General features: G+C 42.3%; 1 protein-coding gene across 1 annotated transcript in view; it reads right to left on the reverse strand.

Annotated features, from left to right (window-relative positions):
* LOC143296604 (pecanex-like protein 1) overlaps positions 1–14,169 on the reverse strand; it is a 54,854-nt gene that overhangs the window by 8,465 nt on the left and 32,220 nt on the right. Inside the window, exons 21-33 of the mRNA XM_076608632.1 lie at positions 13,778–13,883; positions 13,300–13,398; positions 12,648–12,798; positions 11,405–11,540; positions 10,215–10,392; positions 9,424–9,532; positions 7,912–8,041; positions 7,175–7,233; positions 5,698–5,913; positions 5,087–5,146; positions 4,125–4,318; positions 2,802–3,032; positions 338–438 (exon numbers count right to left, since the gene is read on the reverse strand). Of these exons, the coding sequence (XP_076464747.1) occupies positions 338–438; positions 2,802–3,032; positions 4,125–4,318; positions 5,087–5,146; positions 5,698–5,913; positions 7,175–7,233; positions 7,912–8,041; positions 9,424–9,532; positions 10,215–10,392; positions 11,405–11,540; positions 12,648–12,798; positions 13,300–13,398; positions 13,778–13,883 (1,770 nt within the window). The remainder of the gene's footprint in view (positions 1–337; positions 439–2,801; positions 3,033–4,124; positions 4,319–5,086; positions 5,147–5,697; positions 5,914–7,174; positions 7,234–7,911; positions 8,042–9,423; positions 9,533–10,214; positions 10,393–11,404; positions 11,541–12,647; positions 12,799–13,299; positions 13,399–13,777; positions 13,884–14,169) is intronic.

The raw sequence follows: 14,169 nt of genomic DNA on the forward strand, positions 1-14,169 counted from the left end.
ATGACTCAGAACAATATTGTCCCCTGTACAGTCTCTAACGCTTCTGTAACTTTTCTTTTTGCAGTCCAGGGCATCATTTCAATGGTGAATTGGGGATTCCAAATCATTTACGGTGGACTTCTCTATTCTTCTTATATTTCTTGGATGCACTTTGCACATGCTCTGGTTTTCATCAGTTAAATAGTTTCCATAAGCACCAATCAGGTAATTAAATGATGGTATTTCACATTATTTGATGATACAATAAAAAGTGGGTCACAATATTTCAAAAAAATCTATCCAAAAAAAGAAAAAAGAAGACAAAACATGCAAAGCTTTGCAAAAATTTGGCAATTACCCAGAAGAGTTGTTGGAAGCCGCCCCAAGAGCTCGTCGGCCCAACAGACTGAGAGCGAAACATAGCGACACCAGCATGGAAGACTTCTCACTGTCCACCATCTGGAAAACACATTCCATTCTTCTCATTCTGGTTCAAAAGGTTTTGATGACATGAAATTACACATGCTTTTTAAATGCCTTAAAATATATAGCAGTTATTGATTACAGTGAGAACATCCTCGATCTAATCATTCATTTATTCAATACTGTTGGTTATGGGCCAGCCAGCCACATCAGGCCATATCAGGGCTGTTAAGACTGTCAATATCACAGATGAGAAAAAAAACTGGAAAAGAAAACTAGGCACAAGTACATATTAATGCACATAAACCTTGGACATGCCTCTGACATTGACCACTCAATCAATTTTTCGCCAGAGGATAAAAAAACAAAAACAACACCATAACATGATCATAATTGTACATTAAACACAAACTCATAAACAATAACAGGCATACTAATCCTTAACCCTCAAAGTGCTGGATATAATAAAACATACTTACAGAAATCATGCTTAAAACAAAGGGATAGTTTGCCTGTGCTCTGATTTGGGGCATTTGTATGCTTATCAGTAAGAATAAATAGGTAAACCTATACATTTTTGGAAAGTAGAGTGAATGAAGAATCAGATAAAAGTAAGAAAAAGGCTGTACCTTGTATATAGTTGGAGATATTCCATAGGATATAATTGACAAATTTTGCACACTCGTTTTCCAAAAATGTCAACCACAATGTTTATAGGTATTTTCACATCTTTTACAGAGTCAAAATCTCAAAATTGGAATTAAACTGTACAAAAAATGTTCTGGCTGCAGAATCATGATATGAATATAACTGAAACAATGAAATTATAAGCATTGTATTATTTGTTTGAGACACACCCACCGACGCCACGCACGCACACATCTACAATACTTTATGCAATCACAGGCAAAAACAGAAACAAATGTTTTCTTTTTGCTCATGTTGCTTTCAAAAGCAGCAAGAATGCTTTAAATCAAAATAATTTCCAGTTTTCTAGCTTGATTTGGTCAAGAAATCGCAATAGACCCATGCCTAACCCACTTTACCACCCCTCCCCACCCCCATCACCCACCCCCCAGTTTTTGTGGCTGGAGACACAAAACTGAATGAACAACAAGCAAGCCAGCATGCCCAAGTGTCAAAATAACAAAGCCGTTTTCACCAGAATCCCTGTCAGCAAATGAATCATCACTAGTGACAAGGTCACTCATTTCCTGAGCTTTGTCAACTTCAGTGTCACTCATTGTTTACAAAAAATACGAAGATCTGGACTTATAAACTCGGTCAAAGTTTGTGCAAACACAAGCAGGGAGGCAGTAACACCAGAACGAGGCAGTTTTACGAAGGCTGCCGAGCATAGCCGTACGATGTCGGACCTTATGTAAACAGAGCCACGATCGTGGCCCATCGCACTTTACCGGGAAAGCCACGATCGTGGCTCATCGCGCTCTCCGGGTTAAAATAACCAGCAGGCAAATCACACATCTCAGGTGCAAAAAAAAAAAAAAAAAAAAAAAAGAATATAACACAGTAAGAATGTTCAATTATCAAGTCCAGAAAAAAAAAAAGCAAAAAGCAATTGCATGTAAATAAAAATTTAGCACAGACTGTTTCATTTATAGTACCAAATTCTTAAGCATCTTAATTAGTTTCCCTTCACTTCAATATGATGATGTTTAAAGCACTTACAGCAGTTTCTAGTGCATATTGTTTCCTTTCTTACTGCGTGCGAGTCTTTGAATGTTATGATTTAAAAACTATAGGACATTATTGCATACATATTCACCCCCGAAAACAGAGTATGGCTGCCTACGTAGTGGGGTAAAAATGGTCATGCGCATGAAAGCCTGCTCATGTACATGTATACATGTGAACGTGTGAGTTGCAGCCCACAAACGAAGAAGAAGAAGAAGCAGACATGCTCTTGTATTTTCTATTTGATGCTCTTTTGTCACCTGCCTATCTCTCTGTATCTAGATCCCTTTTTTTCGTATCCATTCCCCCCTCCCTTTTTTTCCTATCCTTTTTTGTTGTTGCTGTTGTTGCTGCCTTTTTCTACTTTTTTGTCTTCCTCTTCTTCCAATGTTTCAATACATGTATGCACTTATTTGTATATATTTTAAATTGGATTAAAAGAAATAAAAAAATTAATAATGATAAAAATAAAATAAAATCATTTATTTTTAAATCACTTTATGTAGGGGACATGTACATCAGTGAACTGTATTTTTATCCGAGCCATCAAAATGACCTGGGGACAACTGCTGATAAAAAAAAAAAAGTCTACAGAAATCCAAGTTCAGTTCAGTTACTCAAGGAGGCGTCAATGCGTTCAGACGAATCCAAATGTACATGCTACACCACACTGAAAGAGAACCAATGATCAAGGCATCACTAACCCTGTCCTGGCGTGAGGCACAGTACTGGATCCAGGGCAGGTACATGCCGCAAAAGGACTGGCGGGAGATGCCCGAGAGGCGCATGTCAAAGTCCTCATCCACGTGGTTGCTGAAGGTGGGGTCAAGGTCGCAGTAGAAGTCCTCGGCCACACGCTCCAGGCCCTGCTGGATGCTGGGGTTCTCGATCCACTGCTCCAGGCGTGGGGACCGCACCATGTAGTAGATGATGCTCTGGGGGACAATTGTCATTATTACTGTCACTGTTTGGGTTTATCATAAATATATACTGGGCTCAACGTTCAGCTTATATCACAGATTGACATTAGCTTACAGCTGTGCCAACAGCAAAGTGAGAGCTGTATGATCAATGGTAGCCAGGGGGACAAAGGGGAGGTTACCTACTTCCAGGAGGTTATCGGCTGTAGTACTTTCGTTTTCTCCGCATAGGCGGATAGTAGTTTGCACAGGACAGGAATGTCAGACCCCTGCCGGAGTCTGCACTAGTTGGGTCACGGTTAAGTATGTGTAATTAAACAATGGTTTCTCCATTGCAATGGGAAGTTTTTGCAGCTTAGTCTCTTGTGAAGGACTATGACTCTCAAACTAGGAAGCAAGATTGCACTGGCTCGTAGTGCTGTGGGAACCATCCCAACGCCGACTGTCCTAAAACCCTCTTGGCCGAGAGAGTGTGGATGTAACTTGGGCAAGACACTCTCCACTGTAATCAAATTCTAGCCCAGTTAGTTGAGACAGCAGTTGCCTCCTCTGCTGTTCTGATGGTCATAGTTAGTCACAACTACCATACATCATTCTCACACACACACACACACACACACACACACACACACACACACATATCTGGTGTAAAAAGGTTTAACTAGTAAACAATAAACAACTAAAGTATTATATATAAAAAATAAACAAATAAATAAAAAATTCTCTCTACAACACATAAAAACACCAGGAACTTCATGTGTAGCATATTCCGTTTCCTTTTCAGAGCCCTCAACAAACACACACAGCAACAAGCATCTCACCCATCCATTCCCTCACCTTTATGTAGTAAGTGAGCCGCTTGTTAAACACAACACAACACAACACTAACACCCCTTCACCTTCATGTATCATATGATGAGAGCCTTGCGCAGCTTGTACAACACAATGCAATGGAATACAATAAAATACAACACCCCCTCACCTTGATGTAGTAAGTGATAAAGGCCTTACACAGCTCATACAACACAGTACAGCACAAAACACAGTTCGAACACCACACCACACCACACCACACCACACCAGAACACAACACCCACACCCCCTCACCTTGATGTAGTACGTGACGAGGGCCTTGCGCAGCTCAAACACCTGCAGCATGGAGGCAGCCGAATTGTCGGAGATGGAATAACCTTCCAGCACATACTTGGCCACCACCACTTCCCAGGCCAGCCACCGCTGGTTGAATGCTGCATTCAGTGACAGCAAGTGCGGCAGGTGTCCCGGCTCACAGCAGCAGAAACCTGTAGTTTGATGCCCTCATGTTGTCATAGTATTTTAGTTTGACGCACTCTTTTTGTCATAGTGATTATTTGTTTGCTTTGTTTGCTATTTGCCACTGCATGTGTGCTTGTGCATTCCATCTTCCTGTGTGCATGGAAGACATGAATACTCATGAATACTCATGGCAGACAAGACTTCAAGCCACAGAAATGCGGTGTTATCGCAAAATACCAAACATCTGACACACTGATCACATCACTAATGAACAGGTGCACCAAACCACCAAACAACACACTGGACCTTATGAAGCTCTGCTGACATCAGTTAGAAAAAAATACGAAAGTTACACTGGTATGGCCATGTTACAAGACCCAATGGCTTTGTTAAAATAATCCTCCAAAGAACTGTTCAGGGAGGAAGGAGGGTGAGAGAGAAAAAACAATGGACTGACACATGACTGAAAAACCTTGAGTTCTTCTGAGTCGCGCCCCAATTTCTCTTCAGAGTGTAGAGGGAGAAGAAAGACACTTTTGGGGGGAGGGGAGGGTTGTTATTGCCACACTCACATGCGGTCAGATTTATTACATGGATTCGCTTTGAGTAGAAGAAGAGTAATAATAATATATGTATCTATAAAGCGCTCAGTCTTGAACAAAAACAAATAAAAGCGCTTTAACAACAAACTTTCATGTGCCTATATAACTCTGAAATCCGGTAATGAAAAACACATCTTATCAATACATCCAGATGCACGAGTTAAAATGAAAAATGAAAAGTCAGCGCTCTACCTTCATTATCTTCAATGCCTTCTGTGATGGCCTCCACCTCTCGCTGCTGACAGTATGTACCTGGAATAATGTCACAAAACACAAATGTACTGAATTAGGTCAATGAAATTATGTCACGCCACACACATTACTGTAACAAGTCCCTGAAATAATGTCACACTAATGCCTTAAGCTCCCTGAATGGTACTGGTCAAGGGTATGGATGAAAATTCCAGACCCTAAAACGTAAAACACATTCTTCCAAGACTTTACAGCTCTGAAAATGGTTCTCTCATTCCTCTGTGACATTTTTTCATTACTTACAGGACTCTGTGCGCACCCTGCCTCACCTCTGAACTCCCTCAACTCTGAGCTCCAATCCTTTCACCCCCTCAATCTGAGCTCCAATCCTTTCACCCCCTCAACTCTGAACCCCGATCCTTTCACCTCCTCACCTCTGAACCCCAATCCTTTCAGTCTCACCCCCTCATCTCTGAACTCCAATCCTTTCAGTTTCACCCCTTCACCTCTGAAATCCAACCCTTTCACCCCCTCACCTCTGAACTCCAATCCTTTTACAAACACCACCCCCCCACCCTCCTCCCCACCCCCACCCCCCTGCTACCCCTCACCTCTGAACTCCAGCCCCCGCAGCTGGAAGGTGACGAGGCCGTTGCCGATCTCAATGATGTGGACCAGGGCGTTGAGGTAGTCCGAGGCCATGATGAAGCAGTCGCCCTGGGTGTAGCCCCCCCATCGACCCAACAGCAGGTCCCCACACAGTGAGTGCTGTAGGGACCGTGTCAGGTGCTCATAGAATATCGAGTTCAGGTTGTTGTCATCGGCACCTGAAACTCAAAAGAACCCAAACAGAGCCTCAGACTGTTGTCATCACAGCACCTGAAATTCAAAGGAACCCAAACAGAGCCTCAAACTGTTGTTGTCACAGCCCCTGAAATTCAAAGAAACCCAAACAGGGCCTCAAACTGTTGTCGTCACAACGTCTGAAAATCAGAGAAACAAAAACAGGGCCTCAGACTGCTGTCGTCACAACGTCTGAAAATCAGAGAAACACAAACAGGGCTTCAGACTGCTGTCATCGGCACCTGAAACTCAAAGAAACCCAAACAGAGCCTCAGACTGTTGTTGTCGTAAGCACCTGAAACTCAAAGAAACTCAAACAGGGCCTAAGACTGTTGTTGTCAGCACCTGAAAGTCAAAGAAACCCAAACAGGGCCTCAGAATGTTGTCGTCTGCACCTGAAACGTAAAAAAACCCAAACAGGGCCTCAGACTCTTGTCATCAGCACCTGAAACTCAAAGATACCCAAACAGGACCTCGGTTGTTGTCGTCAGCACCTGAAACTCAAAGAAACCCAAACAGGGCCCCCTCCTATTAAACGTAGTGATGATGTTTTCATTGTATACAAAATATGGTGACTGGACTGTTGTCATCAGCACCTTAAACACAAAAGAAACCCAAACGGGACCCCCTTACATAACATATAGTGTTGTGATGGTTGTCATCTGAGGTTTTCAAAAAAATAAAAATAAAATACTACTAACTGCAAATATTAACCATCACACCAAAAACCACAAAACACGCCACACACACACACGCACGCCCGCACGCTTGTGTACACACAGAATCCGCACACATGCATATATACGCACATACACACACATTGATTGAACACCCATCCACAAGCAAACACATTATTTGCAGACTTCAATCAACAACAGAGACTACTATTTGCTTTGTGAGTGGTAACTGTACTAAATCCTGGTAGCAGTGTGTGCACAGTATAATACAATTGTTCTAAAACAATACCCAAACAGGGCCTCCTTATGCAAAATATTGTGTTGTCGTTGTTGTCATCAGCAAAAAAACAGTCTCCTTGCATGAAATCCAGTGATAAGATTGTTGCCATCAGCTCCTAAAACCAAAAAATCAAGCATGGCTTCCTTCCATAAAATGCAGTGTTGATGTCGTTTTAAAAAAAGGGAAAAAAAAGAAAAAAACAGCCAACACAGGGCCATCAAACCAACGCTTTGAGAACAGTGTGAGAGCTTCTTGGAACACAGTAAAACATCTGGGAAAGTTTCTTACCAGGATTTCGTTCCAGCTGTGAAGCCAGACGGGTATTGCTATGATCCACACGCTTTGTGCTGAAACAGAAGGTATTGGCAACAATATGTTATCACCGATAAACTGGAAGCATTGGAAGTGGGAAAGCCAAACGCACTGAATACAATACAACTGCACTAGGATGTCAAAAACTCAAACTGAATAAGGAATCAAGAATATCTAATCCTTTGACCCCTTGTTGGGCATGGAGGATAAAACAACAAAATCAGAACTTAAACAGTAATTCAAACAAGTGAAATTAGACATTAAAAGCAATCATGTCATCTTGTTTTCTTTCAAACAAATTCTCATCCCTGCTTTTAACAAATTGTGAAAATAAAAAACTGTTTAAAATATTTCTTTGGAATCATGATAAAATGAAATTTTCAGTCTGAACAAGTAATTTGTGTACTGAATTAATGATAAAACGTAAACATCATGTGGATCAGAAAACCAGGATTGCGGATAGATGTAAGAATGAAAAGGGCAGAAATTTTATCAGTCTGAACTGAAGCAGATTGCTCGGTCACCCTTTCACTAACAGCGGAAAGAGCATTTCAACTTGATAAAATCAGATACAGCTTTACTGTCAGCAAATAGAAATTTTGTCTTTCAGACTGAATTATGAGAGAGCGGACATTAATTTCCTTCAGCAGATAAACTTGTCTGCCAGATGGTTTAGTTGTCACGGACTGTTAGACATGTGGGTATTGACTTACTTGTAGTCTCTCTCCCAGAACTTGACGGGTCGGACGTAGGAGGTGATGAAGATGGCACTGCCCAGGAAGGGGTTGAGGGGGGTGGAGAACAGGGACGACACTGCCGCCTGCAGGAACAGCATGGCTGAATCTGCACCTCTGTCAAGGTCATGTCATACCCATGTTGTCCTTTCACACGCTCACACACCTCCTCTCCATAATTATCTGTTATTTACATTAACATTACACTGACTCTCAGTGCTGCAGCCTTGGGGGCTAGTTGGCCCTAGGGAACCCACCCAACATCGACTGTCCTGGTGATAAGAAACTCTAGGGAGAGCTGGACAGTATGAGGTCTTCAGAGAAGAAGCCCCCCTCAGTCAAGTGTTTCAGCCCTTAGCTCCTTACACTCTAGGGGGCTGGGCCGCACCCAGGTCATGACTCCTGGATGCCCTTGTATTGCCGCCTTTTCTTTTTCTTTTTTTTCCTGGTCCTCAGCAGGTTTGAACCCGCACCTCCAGGGTGGTCGCCACTTCAGAACTGAGTCACATTTTCTGGCAGACATTTTAACCACTGAGCCACTGTATGCCTAGTTTGAGTAGGGAAATTTAATCCTTATGATGTTTACTTTCATTCCTCCTCGACCAGATCCAGCTGGAACTCTTTTCTGCTGCTTCTGCCATTGCCTTGAGAGCCCATGTCCTCTCTCTGCCAGAATCGACAGCTGTTTCCCGAGGCTGTAGGCAGATGCGCCCACAAATCCTCTTGCACCAATCTCTCTATGGCGAGGACTTTGGCTTGGAAGCCAGATTCTCTCAGGCTGCTGGCTAGACTAGTACACTTCTCGGTCTTGTAGATGTGGGCTTCCTCCATTCTGCTTTAGTATGGCACAGTGAGCTCAATCAGAATCGCTTGTTTCCTAAAACCCTCTTGGCCGAGAGAGTGGGAATGTAACTATATATGCTACATCACATCAGTTTGAAAAGGTAAAAAAATGCATATAAAAAAAAAAGACAAAGAAAGAAAGAGCAAATGCTTATCATTTCAACCAATATGCTGGTGAGGCCTCAGAGCACATTCTCACCAGGTAACAACTAAAACTGACCAGGTTGATTGACAAAGCTACTGTGTTGTATTAATCTTTTGTCACAACAGATTTCTCAACATGAAATTCATTTCTATTCTTATCAAAGTGGGTTTTTCTACGTAATCTTGCCAGGGACAACCCTTTTATTGCTGTGAGTCTTTTAATGTGCACTAAGTGAACGGTACGTCAGTTTATCGTCTCATCCGAATGACCAGCATCCAGACCATCACTCTAGGTCTTGTGGAGGGGGAGAAAATACTAGCGAGTGAGGGATCTGATCCTGAGCAGTTTCTCTCACTTCTTTGGCAGACCAACAGGCTACCACCTACCTGTCCACTGCACAACAGGAGACATGTGAAACACAATGCCATTTTATAGATATATATATATATAGCATATTAATTATATGTTCTACGTTATATCAACTACATGTTAACAAAGGATACGAGGCACGCTGAAGGGCTGAGCAAAGGCGTGGAAGGCCGACCCCCACGTGATCTGCCAGGGTGCAATGTAGGTGATGATGAACTTCATCTTCAGCATCAGGTCACAGAACTGTGCAACATCCATGCACATCATCATCATCATCATCATAATGATAATAATAATCATAATCATAATAATGATGATTTTTTTAAAATAATAACAATCATAATAGTAACAATAATAATGAAAATGGTAGTGACAATAATTGGTATTTATAGCACACTCTACCTCCTTAACACACAGGCCCAGAGTGTGAACAATTAACAAAAGTATGGGAAAACTATGCTTACAAAAACTAACTCTTACATAATGCGTTCTACCTCTTCGGCAAAGGGGCTCAGAGTGCTAACAATTAATATCAATATGGGAATAGAATTAGTAAAAAAAAAAAAAGAAAGCAAAACACTATAATCCAGACTCAGAAGCAGGATAAATGGACTGGGTCAATGACAAAGCAAGTACAAGTGTGCGCACCTGCATACACACACACACACACACACACACCACATGCCACATGCCAACACCAAGATATCTATGAAAACAGATTTGTACTGGTGTAATCAACAGCCAGGCACAGACAAGGAAAAAGTAATTAAAAAGTGTGTGTGGGGGGGGTGTCCCTAAAATTACGTGACCTAGTTTTTTAATCAAACTTAGGAGAGAGGGCGAGAACAGAATTTGAACCTAGACCCTCGCAGACACTGTGTTGGCAGACAAGTGTCTTAACCACTCTGCCACCTTCCTTCCTCACCTTGCACACCAGAATGGACATGAAGAAGTAGTCGACAAGGAATGTTTCAGAAGCGGTGCGATAGTCGTACTTGAAGAAGAAGTAGGTGAAGGTGATGATCATGTACTGGCGGGGTGTGTCCGACATGGCAAACCTCAGCATCTTCAGCCCGCACACCACCACAACAAAGGGTCCCACACTGCAAACAAACACACACATCATTATACCATGTGAAAAATCTTCAAACCGCACTACACCACAACAAAGGGTCCCACACTGCAAACACACACACACACACACACATCATTTTACCATGTGAAAAATGGATTCAGACCAGCCATCACCATAATGAAGGGTTCCACACAGCACACACATACACCATTATCCCATGATAAAAATGTCTTGTATTATTATTTTGTCAAAACAGATTTCTTTGTGTGAAATTCAGGCTGCTATCCCTGCAATGAGCCTGTAGCAAAAGTGCAGCACCACCCTTTTTTTTCTTTCTTTTTTTTCTGCAGGTATATTTGTTTCATTATCATCTATCACATGTAATGTTGTATTTTTCAAAGACTTTTCCAGCCCAGGAAATACTTCTTCATTTTTTCAGAGACTTTTCCAGCCAAGGAAATATTTCTCTCATTTTTTCAGACTTTTCCAGCCCAGGAAATATTTCTCTCATTTTTTCAGAGACTTTCCCACCCAGGAAATACTTCTCTCATTTTTTCTGAGACTTTTCCAGCCCAGGAAATATTTCTCTCATTTTTTCAGACTTTTCCAGCCCAGGAAATATTTCTCTCATTTTTTCAGAGACTTTTCCAGCCCAGGAAATATTTCTCTCATTTTTTCAGACTTTTCCAGCCCAGGAAATATTTCTCTCATTTTTTCAGAGACTTTTCCAGACTCCCATACCATGTACTTTTCCCACCTCCTCGTCTTACACACCCTCCATCCATAAAAAGTGATAATAATAACAACATTTGTATGGCTCAGTTAAGTTAGTTGTCTAAATTAATTCAGACTCAATGAGTTGCAAATCGCAAAGCCATGACCAAAAATGTCTAACCACTCTAAACCATACAAAGACGCACCTATAAGCAGAAAACTGCTAAAAATTAACAGCAGAGAAAACAAAAATCAAAACAATGCCTCACAGAACAGATGAGTTTTTAGCTGGGATTTGAACAGAGGGGGTGTTGGCTGACACTCACAAATTCTTGAACTTGCACACAATGTGGGGGGCGGAGGTGGTGACGGCACACATGAACACAACAGGGTACAGCACATTGCGTTCAATGAACCGTAATGCCAGGAAAAGCTTTTCAAACACCGTCACTTTGGCTGGTTCTGAAAACAGCAACAACCACAAGAAATTTAAAGTGAAGAAAAGAAAAATAATTACTAATGACATGCTACAGAAGCAGTAAAGAATGAGAAGTTATAAATCAAGAATTATCTGTGTTGAGATTTAAAGTAAAGAAAAGAAAATAACTACTATGTTACAGGGGAATTTTCAAGTTGTTCAAAAAAGAATGAAAAGTTAAAGAAAATAACAAGAATCATTTAGAAAGTCTTGTTTGGTTGTTAGAGATGTTAACGATGTCCTTGGAAGTTCATGAGAATGTATGAAGTCAACTGTGACATGATCAGAGCAGAACTTTTATTAAAAAGTTTGTAAAAGTTACAATTAATCAAAATGATTTATGTCTTGGGCTGGTTTTTGGAGTGGTAAATGATGTCCTTATGGGAATGCATGAAGTCAACTTTGACATGTTCAGACCAGAACTAGTAATAATTATATACAGTACTTATATGGCACAAAGTCCCCATATAGTGGACTCAAAGTGCCTCCCATGAAACAGTGCATTATGATGTACAGCACATGCCGACATACCAGGAAAAAAAAACATATCACAAAACATTGCCAGAGACAACCCTTTTGTAGCCATGGGTTCTATTACATGTGCTAAGTGCAGCCTACACATGGGATCTGGGTTTACTGTCTCATCCAAACCAACATCCAGACCACAACTGAAGTGGAGGAGGAGAAAAGAGTGAGATCTGAACCTGTACCTCAGATTATCTAACTTCCACAATGGACACGTTACCATAATGCTACTACCAGCTTAGTACTGAAAAAAAGATTAGAAAAAATATGCGCATCTACACCGTGTGCAAGCAAGGGTGACATGATAACAAGACAGCCAAACTGTTAACTCTGCCACAGCACTCTCACTCACAGAACAAAACAAGACCTTACATCACCCACCAAACGAAACACACACCACAGCTCCCTTCAAGCTATGTATACGCCCCTTTCTAAGGGTCTGTGGCCTTTATGAATAAACCATCTCAATCTCCCTTCCCGCTACCCCACGTTCTGCCCCTCCGTCCTCCTTACAGGGTTCCCCCACACACGGGACAGACAACATGAAAGCTGCGTCCATCTCTTACCTTTCACCTCGAAGAGGTCCCACTCCCTGTTCTTCAGGATGGGGTGAGAGAAGCAGAGCCAGGGGGTTTCCTTGCGTAGCTGGGGGATGATGTAATGGATGATGAAGCCCAGGGAGGCCGTCAGCAGGTACAGCACATCGCTCAGCACAGGCTGCACAACACACCACACCAAGCGCTTCTGTATGATAACTCTGTGACAGGCTTCCACGCTCCCTCCCCCCTTCTGTGTGTGTGTGTGTGCGCGCGTGCGCATCTGTGCGTGTGCATGCATGTGCGCATGCATGTGATTGTGTGTGCGTGTGTGTTGTCATCATCAATGTGTGTGTGTGTGTGTGTGAGGAGGTGGGGGAAGGTATCTGTGGGTGTGGGTGTGGGGGGGGGGGGGGAAGTGGGGTGGTTGGGGATGATGGGAGCGTCGGAGTGTGTGAGGGTGATGGAAGTGTGGGGGGGGGAACCTGGAGTGTGGAGGTGTGTGTGAGGGTGGGAAGCGTGTGTGTGTGTGTGTGTGTGTGTGTGTGTCTGTGGTGCTGTATGAAGGAGTGTGTGTGTGTGTGTGTGTGTGTGTGTGTGTGAGTGCAACTGATAATAAACCAGTTGTACAATCAACACCAACATCACAGAACTGGTAATAAACCATTCCTGTCAGCATTACCTGCAGCCCTGGGCTGGTGAAGGCGGTGCTCACATGAACAGCAAACACAAAGATGGTGACCGCAACACACACTATCAGGTCAGACTGCAGCCGCTGAGACTGCAACACAGGAGGTTTTGTGCAACAGCTGTCCCAACTACGAGTCACACTGTTACAACAACAAGCAATAACAATGATGAATGATTGCAGTAAAACTTAATTCTCGAGACATGAGACAAGGCTTTGTGCAACAGCTGCATCCAAAATGGGTCGCATTATTACAACAATAGATGATGATAATAATGATGATGAATGATTACAGTAAAGCTTTATTCTCGAGAACACTTCACACACACATGCATGTGCATGCATGAGACAACATGTTGATCCAAAGGAGAACAGCCCAAATTTCACACAAGAGAAAATCTTTTGTGACAAGAAAGCAAAACAATGACGCTTTGAACAAGGGTACAAGGAGACATTAGTTAACGGAACTGACCACACAAGACTTGAGTTTTTCAGGCAGAGGATCAACAAGTTCGTCAGCAGTTCCACTTTCAGGGTCAGCTGGTTCCTGCTTGCATACAAGGTCCCGAATCAGCATCCTGAACATAGAAAAAGAACCGGCTTTCGTGTAATAATTGTTCCTAATGTAAATAAGTGCATGATATCACAGAGGGGCAAAGATGAATATATATCTGCAAACAACAATGATGATAGCGGTCACTTACATGAACATGGGGGGGTTACTTACCAGAGGGATCACTTGTCAGAGCAGGGATGGGTCACTTACCAGTAGGGTCACTTTCCAGAGCACAGAGGGGTCACTTACCACAATATGTAGTGGTTGCTCTCTAGAGTACAGAGGGGTTACTTACTACAGCATGGGGT

The sequence above is a fragment of the Babylonia areolata genome, chromosome 21 (genome assembly GCF_041734735.1).
Source record: "Babylonia areolata isolate BAREFJ2019XMU chromosome 21, ASM4173473v1, whole genome shotgun sequence".
In the NCBI taxonomy this organism is placed as follows: Eukaryota; Metazoa; Mollusca; class Gastropoda; order Neogastropoda; family Buccinidae; genus Babylonia; species Babylonia areolata.